This window comes from Agelaius phoeniceus, chromosome 31 (assembly GCF_051311805.1).
Source record: "Agelaius phoeniceus isolate bAgePho1 chromosome 31, bAgePho1.hap1, whole genome shotgun sequence".
NCBI lineage: Eukaryota > Metazoa > Chordata > Aves > Passeriformes > Icteridae > Agelaius > Agelaius phoeniceus.
This window is the reverse complement of record NC_135295.1, coordinates 130,544-143,579: the sequence shown is the minus strand read 5'-3', so window position 1 is coordinate 143,579 and position 13,036 is coordinate 130,544. Positions and strand designations below refer to the sequence as shown.

Below are 13,036 nucleotides of genomic sequence, written 5' to 3'. Positions count from 1 at the left end.
GATTTCACCCCTAGGCCACGCCCATCCCGCAATTCCCAACTCCTGGAATTCCCGAATTCCCAAATTTCCAAATTCTGAATTCCGGAATTCCCAACTCTTGTGATTCCCAAATTCCTGACTCCCAGAATTCCCGCATCCCAGAATTCCCGAATTCCCAACTCGCGGAATTCCTGAACTCCTGACTCCTGGAATTCCCAAATTCCAGAATTCCCAAATTCCCAACTACCAGAATTCCCAAATTCCCAAATTCAGAATTCCTGAATTCCCGACTCTCAGGATTCCCAAATTCCTGACTGCCAGAATTCCCGAATTCCCGACTCCCGGTTTTCCCGGGGGATCGCAGCCAGGGGCCGGGGGTGCAGTCCCCGCATTCCCAAATTCCTGGGGGGGGGAAATAAATAGGGAATCGGATTTTAAAAACCCCAATTTTAATCAATTTTTAAATATAAATTCCCGCTGCCAGTTGGATCCCACCGGGTGGGAATTCCAGGGAAAAAAGGTTTGGAACAGCTGGAAAAATTGGGGGAAAGGGACTTGGATGGTTCAAATTCCACGGAGGATTTCCAGCCTCTCCCTGAGGGGAAGGATTTTTTTTCCCCGTGGATTTTTCCGGGATTTGATCCCAGGATTTGCTCTTGGCTTTTCCTGCTTTTTTTCCTGGATTTCTGAGCTTTGATTTTGGGGGAAGGAAATCCCACATTCCCGAGGGATTTCGGGGAGGTTGCAGATTTTTATCGGGAAGGGGAGATCTGGAAAAGTGGGGTTTTAATTGCAGGGGGTGAGGCTGAGTCCGAGCCGGCTCCGGCTTCGGGACTTTGCCGAGTTTGGGATGGTGGGATTTGGGAATTTTTGGGATTTTTTGGGATTTTGGGGGATTTTGGGACGGATGGGATCTCAAAGCTCATCCCGTCCCACGCCCTTGGGCGGCTCCCGCTGGCCCAGGCGGCTCCAGGAGCTGCCCGGGCTGGGCTGGGGCAATTCCAGGGATGGGGAATCCATGGAAAAACCTGGGCCAAGGGAGGATTTATCCCAAGTATCCACCTGGATCCCACTTTATTTCTGGGGAAAACCTTCTCGAGGAGCCCCCAGGGATAAAATAGGGGGAAAAAAATTAAAAAGATAAAATGGGGATAAAAAGCCCAGCTGGAAGCAAAGCCCGGGAAAAGAGGCAGCGCCGGGAATTCCCCCCAGACCCTGCCCGCGGTCCCGGCTCCGCCCGCGCCCGTCCCGGGCATTGTCCCGGCCCCGACGCCGCCCTCGGACCCCCCGGCATTTGTTCGTCCCGGGATGTTCCGGGAATGAGCCTCGGGAAGCTGCGGCTGATGCAGGAAACAACTTTATTGATGGCAGGGAAAGCAGGGACAGCGACAGGGACAGGGACAGGGACGGCCGGGAATGGCCCGCGGGACCCCGAACCCTGGAATCTCCCGAGGGCAGCCCAAAGCAGGAATCCCCCATGGGATCCTAAAGCCCAGAATCGCCCAGGGCACCCCAAACCCATCACCCGGGGCACCCCAAAGCCCCAATGCCCCCCAGTCCCATCACCCGGGGCACCCCAAAGCCCCAATGCCCCCCAGTCCCATCACCCGGGGCACCCCAAAGCCCCAATTTCCCCCCCGGAACCCCAATCCCGGCGCTGCCGGCGCCGCTCAGGGCAGGGTCACGGATTTGGCATCGCCGCCGGGGAAGCGGATCTCGTGCGCCAGGCACGGCCCGTTGGGCTCCTTGCCGAAATCCACCAGGAAGTTCTTGTTGACGCTCAGGCCGCCCTTGTCCGTGTCCACGTCGAGCTGCAGCATCACCGAGCCCTCCCTGCGCGGGGACAGCGGCGGCTCAGGGCGACAGCGACCCCGGGGCCGCGCCGAGCCCGCCCGGAGCTGCTCCGGACGGCGCCGGGGAGCGCCCGGGCCCGGGGCCGGCGGCGCGGGCTGCGATTGGCGCCGCTTGCGGTCCCCAGTGCCCGATGGAGGGGACAGGATGGGCGCAGGGACAGCTTTGGGTCCCCACTGCCCCCAGGACGGGCACGAACCCAGGGCAGGGCGGGCTCGGGGCCCTTTCCCCTCCGCAGCTCCCCCAGGCTCGGCTCGGGCTGGGCCCGGCCAGGCCCGACCCCCTTGGGCTGAGCTCAGCCCGGGCTCTGCCCGATCCCGACCCGGCCGCGAGCGGCTCCGGGACAGCCCCGGGGCGGTCGCGGCCCCTCCCGCTCCCACCGGGCCCGGGCAGCCTCGGGCAGCCGGGAGGGGCTCACTTGATCAGGCTGGGGTAGAACTGCCGGTCCCAGGTGCTGTAGAAGGAGTTGGTCACGTAGAGCCGCTTCCCGTCCAGGCTCAGCTGCAGCGTGGCGGGGCCGCCGTACACGCGCTTGCACTGGGACACACGGACTGGGGTTACTGGGGGCACTGGGGGCGCGGGGACACACGGACTGGGGGTACTGGGGGCACTGGGGGCGCGGGGACACACGGACTGGGGGTACTGGGACACACGGACTGGGGTTACTGGGGGCACTGGGACACACGGACTGGGGGCACTGGGACACACGGACTGGGGGCACTGGGAGCGCTGGGGCTGGATTCCAGCAGGGGCAGTGAGAGCAGGCTCAGGTGAGCGCTCACACACGCTCACGCTCACGCTCAGGTGAGCACACACTCACACTCACTCGCACTCACGCTCAGGTGAGCTCAGTCACACACTCACGCTCAGGTGAGCACACACTCACACTCACACTCACACTCGCGCTCCCCCAGCCCCGCCCCGGCGCTCCGGCCCCGCCCCGCTCACCTTGAGCACCAGCGGCTCGGGCTGGCACTTGAGCTCCTCGTCCCTGCACACGGTCACGGGGCCCCCTCGCAGGATGCTGCCCCCCACGAACACCTGCAAGGGCCGCGCTGGCTCACGAGCGTTCCCCGGACCGGCCCCCGGCCCCGCCCGGCCCCGCCCGGCCCCGCCCGGCCCCGCCCGGCCCCGCCCGGCCCCGCCCGGCCCCGCCCGGCCCCGCCCGGCCCCGCTCGGCCCCCGGCCCGGGCCCTGCCCCTCACCTGCCCCACCAGCCGGGGCTTGCAGCTCCGGGACAGCTCGTACTGCCGGATGTCCCCGTGCAGCCAATTGCACACGTACAGGAACCGGTCGTCCTGGCTGATGACGAGGTCGGCGATGAAGGCTGCGGGCAGAGCCGGGGCTCAGGGGCACGGCCAGCACCGGGGGAGGCCACACGGGCCTGGCCTGAGCTGGGCTTTGGGGCAGGGACCAGCACTTCGGGCTCGGTCGGGATTCGGGGTCGGTAATCATTTAGGGTCCGTCCCGTTTGGGGTCAGTCCTGATTCGGGGTCAGTCAGGATTCGGGGTCCCCCAGCGGGATTTGGGGTCCCCCAGCAGGATTTGGGGTCACCGAGCCGGCTCTGCGGTCCCCCAGCAGGATTTGGGGTCCCCCAGCAGGATCTGGGGTCCCTCCGCCGGCTCCGGGGTCACCCGCACACCGCGCCCGGCTGCAGAGCTCGCCCAGGGAACAGGAATGCCACCCCCGAGGGCACACGCACCCGGCATCTTGGGCATGATCCAGCCCGACACGTCCTTGGCCGGGATCCGGATCACCTCCTCCACGGCCCAGTTGTCTCTCTGCACAGGGACACCGAGCCCGGCTCAGCCCGCGCTGCCCCGGCCCGAGCCGAGCCGAGCCGAGCCGGGCGCGACGGGCTCAGCCCCGAGCCCCGCACCCGGACCCTCCCTGGCCCCGTTCCCCGCTCCTCCTCCTCCTCCTCCTCCTCCTCCTCCTCCTCCTCCTCCTCCTCCTCCTCCTCGTCCCGGCCCCGTTCCCGCTCCCCACCGCGCCGCACTCGCCTCGCAGGATTTGTAGAAGCGGAAAATGGCCCCGCTCAGGGCACAGCCCACGTAGCCCTCGGCGGCCTCGGGGCTGTGCAGGAAGCGCACGGTCAGCGGCAGAGAATCCTCGCCCAGGTCGAAGCACTGCGTGAGGCTGCGGCACGACAGGTTCCACACGTTCAGGCGGCGGCCGAAGACCCCTGCGGGACACGGGGGAGAGGCTGGGGGCGGCCGGGGGCGCCGGCGAGAGACCCCCGAGGGGCTCCTGGGGGGCATCGGCACGGGAAGGGCAGGAGCTGGGCAGGGGGAACTGGGAAATGCGGGATTTGAGGAGAACAGAGAGAAATGAGGGATTTGGGGAGAACATTGAGAAATGCGGGAACTGGGGAGAATACGGAGAAATCCGGGATTTGGGAGAACAGAGAGAAATCCGGGATTTGGGAGAACACAGAGAAATGCAGATTTGGGGGCAGCAGGACCCGGCCCCCCCGGGTTCCACCCCGCCCATCCTCAGCCCGAGCCTGGCCGAGGCTCCGGGCACAAATCGGCCTCTGGCGGGCCCCGAGCCCTGCCGGCCCCAGCTCAGCCCTGCCGGCGCTGCCGCCCGCGTGTCCCCACCTTTCTTGAGGTCATCGGGGTTGAAGCCACGCCCGGCCACTCTGGGCACCATCCCGGCCGAGCTGACCAGGACGTTGTGCCGGGCCTGGTACCAGAAGTCGTAGCCGGTCGGGGGAGCCTCACACTCGTTCTCCCAGTTGCCCTTCAGCTCGAAGGTCTCTCCGTCCAACACCACGAAGCCACCTGGGACACACAGGGACGGGCGGGGACAAATCCAGGCGGCCGCGAGTCCAGCGGGACCCCCGGGGTGCGAGTTTGGGCAGGGACACGGGAATTCCAGCAGGGACACGGGAATTCCAGCAGGGAACACTCACCTTTGCCGTGGCCAGCGGCGTCGCCCATGTTGGCGACCAGGACGTCCCCGTTGGGCAGCGGGTGGGTGACAGACAGGTAGCCCTTGTTGCACTTCCAGAACACATCCACGGGCTCGATCATCTGCGCGAACCAGCGCCCATTTCAGCCTCCGCCGGCTCGGCGCCTTTCCCGGCCGTAGCCCAGAATCCAAGCCCGCTCCCTCCCTCCCTCCCTGGCTCCCTCGCTGCCGGCGCCCCCGGCTCCCCCGGCCGTACCTTGCAGATCCGCGGCGCGCGGCACTGGGAGCCCACATCCACCACGTAGATGCGGGAGGAGATGAGGCCGGGCAGCACCAGCTTGGTCCTTTTGGCCGCGGCGCCGCTGTCGAAGCAGCCGCAGGCGGGGCCCCAGCCCGCGCAGTGCAGCTCGTCCTTGAGGTTGGGCATGGGCAGCCGGTGGATCACCTGGGCACGGCCAAGGCAGCTCAGGCCGGGCCGAGCCGGGACAGCCCGCGGGGAGCGGCCCCGGGGCCAGGGGAGCCCCGGAGAGGGGCTGGGGGCGGCCCCGGGATTTGGGGAGCCCTGGAGAGGGGCTGGGGGCGCCCCCGGGATTTGGGGAGCCCCGGAGAGGGGCTGGGGGCGGCCCCGGGGCCTGGGGAGCCCCGGAGAGGGGCTGGGGGCGCCCCCGGGATTTGGGGAGCCCCGGAGAGGGGCTGGGGGCGGCCCCGGGATTTGGGGAGCCCCGGAGAGGGGCCGGGGGCGGCCGGGAGCAGACGGGACAAGGTTTAAAGGTTCTCCTCGGTTCCCCGGCACAGAGATATCCGGGCGGCCCCGCAGCGCTCGGGGGGCGCAGCCCCGGCTCGGTCCCGCCCGGAGAGCCCGGCAGGCGCCCGTACCTGGCCGTAGTGGCAGGAGCGCGGGTTGAGGTCCACGGTGGCCAGGAAATCGGGCTGCTCGATGCCGGTGCACCTGTAGGTGCAGGTCACGTAGGCGACCTCCTCCCGCGGCGCTGGGGACACAAAAGCGGCTCGGACCGCGCCCCGAGACCCGAGCGGGACCGGGAGAGCCCCGGGCAGCTCCCCGCCATCACCGCCCTGATTTCGGGGCGCTGCCGTTCCCTGCAGCGCCCCCCGCGCCGCTGCCGACCCGGGAACGAGCGGGAGCGACCTCCGGCAGCTCTGGCCAAGGGGCTCGGCACAGACACCGAGCTCGGGGGACCCCAAAGAGCCCAACCGCCCCCAGCCCAGCCCCAGGGGCAGCACTCGCCTTTCAGCACGTCGGGGCACGAGGGGTACTCGTAGCACGGAGCTCTGCATCTGTCTGGGGAGCAGAGGGGACGCCGTGAGCCCGGCCCGGGCCCGCGCCCGCTCCGCGGGCTCCCTCCCAGCCCAGGGACCCCCGGGGCCACCCCGGGGCCACCGCGGCCCTCCCGGGGCACCCCTGGGAGCGCTCGGGGCGGCGCTGCCGCCTCCCGGCTCCGGGACCGGGACCCTGGGGACAGCGCGGGGCCGAGCCCCGCTGGGGACACCTGGCGACAGCGCGGGGACCCCTCCCCACTGCGGGCACGGCACAGAGCCCAGACGGGACGGGGACAGAGCGGTCACCCGGAGCCGGGACACGAGGGGGACAGAGCCGGGACGGGGACAGAGCTGCCACCGTGAGCTCGGATGGGGACAGAGCTGCCACCCGGGTCCAGGGCACGCTGGCAGCTCCAGCACGGACAATCCCTCGGGATCCCGGGTCCGCGGGGCCGGGCAGGGCCCCCGGGAGCCCCCAGGGCCCCGCAGCAGCTCCGGGAGCAGCGGCCCCGCGGGCCGAGCTCGGGCCCGGCCCCCTCCTCGTGCCCGGGGCACAGAGGCACCTGTGACCAGCTGTGCGCAGGTCTGTGTGCCCAGGTATGCGCTGGTGTGCCCAGGTCTGTGTGCCCAGCTGTGCCCAGGTGAGTGTGCCCAGGTGTGCCCAGGTGAGTGTGCCCAGCTGTGCCCTGCTGTGCGCAGGTCTGTGTGCCCAGGTGTGCCCAGCTGTGCCCAGCTGTGTGTGCCCAGGTGTTCCCAGCTGTGCCCAGCTGTGCCCGGGCCAGCCCCGCAGCCCCCGGGCGGGGCCGGGCTGGGGCCGGGCTGGGGCCGGGGCTCGGGGCAGCCGCGGGGGTCCCTTACCCATGGCTGCAGCTCTGGGGTCGCGGCGCTGGCGGCGGAGGAAGGAGCCGGAGCTGAGGGGCAGCTGCTGCTGTCTCGGGGCTGGGGCGGCTGTGCCGTGCCCTGGCTGCTCCCGGGGGCCTTTTATCCCCGCCGAAGGGTGCGGGCAGCGCGGCCAAGCCCAGGGAGGGGCTGCCCAGCGCTTGGGAGGGGCCAGCCCGGCGCTGCGGCTTCTTTCCTCCTCCCCGCCGCCAATCTGGGCCCAAATCTGCTGCTCCCTGCAGCTCCCGAAGCCTCAAACCCCGGGGCCGGCCCCGGCCGAGCCCGGCTCGCCCCGCACCGAGCGGCTGCTCCGCACCCGCAGCGCCCCCGGCCCGGCCCGGCCACCCCCAAACTGCTCCTGCTCCTGACAGGGGCACCCCGGCCCCGATCCCAGCGGCAGCCCGGGGCTCCCCGAGCCGCCTCTGCCGGGGACGGGAGTTTGGGAGCTCGGGGACACCGGGACGGGCTCGGGGACACCGGGATGGGCTCGGGGACACCGGGATGGGCTCAGGGACACCGGGACGGGCTCGGGGACACCGGGACGGGCTCGGGGACACCGGGACGGGATCGGGGACACCGGGGCGGGCTCGGGGACACCGGGATGGGCTCGGGGACACCGGGGCGGGCTCGGGGACACCGGGGCGGGCTCGGGGACACCGGGATGGGCTCAGGGACACCGGGACGGGATCGGGGACATCGGGATGGGCTCAGGGACACCGGGATGGGATCGGGGACATCGGGATGGGCTCGGGGAGCTCTTCAGCGGATCTCAGGGACGCGGACAGACCCAGGGCACACCGGGATGGGCTCAGGAAATCCTCCCTGAGCGCCCCTGGGGCAGCTGCAGCCAGGGCAGGACACGGGGTGGCCTCCCCGGCTGACTCCTGTTGGTGCGGACCTGGGGTCAGCTGGGGACAAGGGGGATTTGGGGTGCTCGGCTCTGGCACTTGGGGCTGGAAGGGTCACCCGGGACTGTCCCCAACCCTCTGATCACCCCCAAGTGTCCTCAGGGCCCTGGCCATGCCTTACCCCAGCCCCGGGTGCCACCACCAGCACAAAAGTGGCACCAGCCGGGCTGGATTTGACCCAAACTGGGCTGAAGTGGCCCCAAAAGAGCCGAGATCCCGCTCCAGGCCCCGAGGGCTCGCATCAGGGTCCCCTCCCGAGGCCACCACCGGCCTGGCCGCCAGCAGTGCCACAGCCGGGGACACTCAGCGCCCTGGAATGCGGCTCCCGGCCCTGGGGAGAGCGGCCCGGGCACTGCGGAGGGCACAGGGACACGGAATTGCTGCCGCCAGCAGCGCGGGGACACCGCCCGGGGATGTCCCCGCAGCGGGGACAGCTCAGCGCCCCCGGCCGCCCCGGGCCAGCCCCGGCACCGGGCACCGGGCACCGGGCACCGGGCACCGGGCACCGGGCAGCGCCTCAAGGGCCTTCTCTGGGCACTGCGAGCGGCAGAATCGCGGGAAACCATCGGCTTTGGGGTGGAAAAGTGCAGAAGAGGCTCTGGCCGGGGCCGCCCTTGGCCGGCAGCCCCGCTTTGGTGCGCCCTGGACACCCTCGGTGTCCCCACGTGCCCGCGCCTCCCTCCCCTGGCGCTCACACCCGCTCATTAGCCAGCTCATTAGCCCGCTCCTCATTAGCCAGCTCATTAGCCCGCCCCTCATTAACGAGCCGCGCTGCTCCCGGTGGCTTCCCGAGCTGACGTCGCCGTGTCCCCTCCCTGTCCCCGCTCGGCGCTCGCGTGTCCCCGCGGCGCTGATAACAGCGAGATAAGCGCGCGCTCAGCGCAGCTCGCGTGGCCGCAGGACGAGCCCCGGCACCCTCCGGCCGCTGCCCACGCCCCGCCGGCCGCTCCGGCTCCTCCGGCCCCGGCGGGATTTGGGAACGCGCCGGGATTCGGGAACGCGGGAGCGGCGGGATTTGGGAACGCACCGGGATTTGGGAAGGCGCCGGGATTTGGGAAGGCGGGAGCGGCGCTCTGGGACGAGCCCCCGCTCCGCAGCCACCTCGGACAGCTCCCGGCTCCGGCAGCGGCCCCGGCGGGGCTTTGGCTTCCCCCGGGGCTCCTTCAGCTCTACCCGCTCCTAAATCCCGATTTCCTGCGCTTTTGGCCCATTCTCCGTCCTCTCTTCCCGGCCTCGGCCTGATCCCTCACCCTCAGCCGGGCACTGACTTCGGGAAGACGTTTGGCTCACGGAGGGAGCCCCAAATCCCGCTGCTCGTTCCTCCCCGGGGCTGCAATTCCACCCAGGAGCCGCCCCCGGGGCTCTGCAGCGTTCCCGGCTCTCCCGTCAGAGAGCCTCGAGCTCAAATTCCCTTCCGAGCCACGAATTCCCCGCTTTTCTGATGATTCCGTGGGAAAAGTGTGATTTTTGGGAGCTGGATTCCGAGTTCACCTGAAAATGTGACAAAATCCGAAATTCCCCGGCCAGTGGAAGGCGGGTGACACTGGATGAGTTCGGGAGTTTGTTCCCCGCTCCTCCACCAGAAATAAACGGGGGAAAAAATCACACTCGGGGGAACCGCGAGCTTTTCCTTGGTTCCAAAGCCGGGGGGGCTCCACTGCAGCCCAGGACGGGGCCGCGATTCCCCGGGTCGGGCTTGGAACGGGACCGAGGGAGGACATTTGTCCCTGTCCCGGTCCCCGTCACTGTCCCTGTCCCGGTCTCTGTCCCCATCCCTGTCCCCGTCACTGTCGCTGTCCCTGTCCCGGTCCCTATCCCCATCCCTGTCCCTGTCCCGGTCCCCATCCCTGTCCCTGTTGCTGTCCCCGTCCTGTCCCTGTCCCTGTCCTGTCCCGGTCCCGGTCCCTGCCGAGGGGGACACGCGGGGGGCCCGAACCCCGAATTCCCTCGGGATTGTTCCAGGGAACAGCCGGACCCCCCAAACCAGCAGGAAAAGGCGGCCGGGAGGAGCCGCTGCCCTGGGCCGGGTACCAAAATTCCCAAGGGTTGGAAATTTCTGGGCGAGCAGCCCCCGAGGAGCCGCCACAGCCCGAGATAATTCCAGGGCGTCTCTCCTCCTCTGGATCCGCTTGGAATGAGGGACTTGAAAGGCTCGGGGAGGCCTTTCCTCCCTCCACGGGGCAGGAATGTCCAGCTCCAGAGGCTTTCGGGATGGGCGGGACAGATCCCAGATGAATCCCTTCCAAATCGGGGGAGATAAACGCGATCTGCAGTGTCAGGAACGGAGAAATCTGATTTTCCCTGGATTATGGAAATGGGGATGAGGAGGAGAGGCCGGGAAACTTCCCGAACCGGGCTGGGGGGACGCTGCCCCCACCTCTGGCCATGGAAAAGCCGCAGCAGAGCACAGGGAGAACCAGCCCGGCTCACCTGGGCGCAGGGAGGGGCAGGAAGTAATCCCAGCTCTTATCAGCAACTTTATCTTATCAGCCGCAGCTTTATCTCCTCCCGGCCAGGCTCACCACGGGAATTTCGAGCTACCCAAACGTTCATTTGCAGTGGCTTTTGTAGGATTCGCTCATTTTGGGGGGATGTAGGAACTGGATTTGATGTTTGGAAATAGCGCTGAGTGCTAAAGGGCCCATTAGGAGAATTCCAGACTTAACTGGGTTTGGAAATTGCACCGAGGATTAAAGGGACGCTTACGGGAATTCCAGGATTTTTGGGGCTGCAAAATCCCTCCAGGACCATCCAGCCCAAGATGGGGCCCATTCCCCCCGGTCTCCCAGACAAAGTCCGGGAATTCTCCGGGGGTGGCCACTCTGAACCTCCCGGGGCAGCCCCTTCAAGGCCTTTTCCCTTTTCCAGGAAGAATTTACCAGATTTCCCCTGAGCCTCCCCTGGCACAGCTCGAGGCCGTTCCCTCTTGTCCTGGCCCCATTCCCTGGGATCAGATCGCAAATCCCTCCCGGCAGATCCCAAATTCCCCGGGATCCCCCTTTGATCCAGGTGGAGCTCCCGGTGTCCCCGGGATCCCCTGAGCAGCTCCCCGAGCCCGTCCCGGTGTCCCTGAGCCCGTCCCGGTGTCCCCGAGCCCATCCCGGTGTCCCCGAGCCCGTCCCGGTGTCCCTGAGCCCATTCCGGTGTCCCCGAGCCCATCCCGGTGTCCCCGAGCCCATCCCGGTGTCCCCGAGCCCGTCCCGGTGTCCCCGAGCTCCCAAACTCCCGTCCCCGGCAGAGGCGGCTCGGGGAGCCCCGGGCTGCCGCTGGGATCGGGGCCGGGGTGCCCCTGTCAGGAGCAGGAGCAGTTTGGGGGTGGCCGGGCCGGGCCGGGGGCGCTGCGGGTGCGGAGCAGCCGCTCGGTGCGGGGCGAGCCGGGCTCGGCCGGGGCCGGCCCCGGGGTTTGAGGCTTCGGGAGCTGCAGGGAGCAGCAGATTTGGGCCCAGATTGGCGGCGGGGAGGAGGAAAGAAGCCGCAGCGCCGGGCTGGCCCCTCCCAAGCGCTGGGCAGCCCCTCCCTGGGCTTGGCCGCGCTGCCCGCACCCTTCGGCGGGGATAAAAGGCCCCCGGGAGCAGCCAGGGCACGGCACAGCCGCTCCAGCCCCGAGACAGCAGCAGCTGCCCCTCAGCTCCGGCTCCTTCCTCCGCCGCCAGCGCCGCGACCCCAGAGCTGCAGCCATGGGTAAGGGACCCCCGCGGCTGCCCCGAGCCCCGGGCCCGGCACAGCCCCGGCCCCAGCCCGGCCCCGCCCGGGGGCTGCGGGGCTGGCCCGGGCACAGCTGGGCACACCTGGGCACACCTGGGCACACACAGCTGGGCACAGCTGGGCACACAGACCTGGGCACACCTGGGCACAGCTGGGCACACACAGCTGGGCACACACACCAGCGCACAGCAGGGCACACCTGGGCACACACAGACCTGGGCACAGCTGGGCACAGGCGCCTCTGTGCCCCGGGCACGAGGAGGGAGCCGGGCCCGAGCTCTGCCCGCGGGGCCGCTGCTCCCGGAGCTGCTGCGGGGCCCTGGGGGCTCCCGGGGGCCCTGCCCGGCCCCGGGGCCCCGGGATCCCGAGGGATTGTCCGTGCTGGAGCTGCCAGCGTGCCCTGGACCCGGGTGGCAGCTCTGTCCCCATCCGAGCTCACGGTGGCAGCTCTGTCCCCGTCTGGGCTCTGTCCCCCTCGTGTCCCGGCTCCGGGTGACCGCTCTGTCCCCGTCCCGTCTGGGCTCTGTGCCGTGCCCGCAGTGGGGAGGGGTCCCCGCGCTGTCGCCGGGTGTCCCCAGCGGGGCTCGGCCCCGCGCTGTCCCCAGGGTCCCCGTCCCGGAGCCGGGAGGCGGCAGCGCCGCCCCGAGCGCTCCCAGAGGTGCCCCGGGAGGGCCGCGGTGGCCCCGGGGCGGCCCGGGGGTCCCTGGGCTGGGAGGGAGCCCGCGGAGCGGGCGCGGGCGCGGGCCCGGGCCGGGCTCACGGCGTCCCCTCTGCTCCCCAGACAGATGCAGAGCTCCGTGCTACGAGTACCCCTCGTGCCCCGACGTGCTGAAAGGCGAGTGCTGCCCCTGGGGCTGGGCTGGGGGCGTTTGGGCTCTTTGGGGTCCCCCGAGCTCGGTGTCTGTGCCGAGCCCCTTGGCCAGAGCTGCCGGAGGTCGCTCCCGCTCGTTCCCGGGTCGGCAGCGGCGCGGGGGGCGCTGCAGGGAACGGCAGCGCCCCGAAATCAGGGCGGTGATGCCGGGGAGCTGCCCGGGGCTCTCCCGGTCCCGCTCGGGTCTCGGGGCGCGGTCCGAGCCGCTTTTGTGTCCCCAGCGCCGCGGGAGGAGGTCGCCTACGTGACCTGCACCTACAGGTGCACCGGCATCGAGCAGCCCGATTTCCTGGCCACCGTGGACCTGAACCCGCGCTCCTGCCACTACGGCCAGGTACGGGCGCCTGCCGGGCTCTCCGGGCGGGACCGAGCCGGGGCTGCGCCCCCCGAGCGCTGCGGGGCCGCCCGGATATCTCTGTGCCGGGGAACCGAGGAGAACCTTTAAACCTTGTCCCGTCTGCTCCCGGCCGCCCCCGGCCCCTCTCCGGGGCTCCCCAAATGCCGGGGCCGCCCCCGGCCCCTCTCCGGGGCTCCCCAAATCCCGGGGCCGCCCCCAGCCCCTCTCCGGGGCTCCCCAAATGCCGGGGCCGCCCTCAGCCCCTCTCCGGGGCTCCCCAGGCCCCGGGGCCGCCCCCAGCCCCTCTCCGG

The 13,036-nt window shown here is 69.7% G+C and overlaps 1 protein-coding gene across 1 annotated transcript; it reads right to left on the bottom strand.

The window, feature by feature from the left end:
- Positions 1-1,626: 1,626 nt before the first annotated feature.
- On the bottom strand, positions 1,627-5,189 carry LOC129133572 (methanethiol oxidase-like). The gene is made up of 9 exons (XM_077192020.1): positions 5,004-5,189; positions 4,749-4,869; positions 4,435-4,617; positions 3,835-4,016; positions 3,534-3,612; positions 3,036-3,157; positions 2,779-2,871; positions 2,249-2,367; positions 1,627-1,812 (listed from the first exon to the last, which is right to left on the bottom strand). Exons 1-9 carry the CDS (start codon positions 5,172-5,174, stop codon positions 1,650-1,652), a joined length of 1,233 nt encoding a protein of 410 aa, XP_077048135.1. The 5' UTR covers positions 5,175-5,189; the 3' UTR covers positions 1,627-1,649.
- Positions 5,190-13,036: the final 7,847 nt, after the last annotated feature.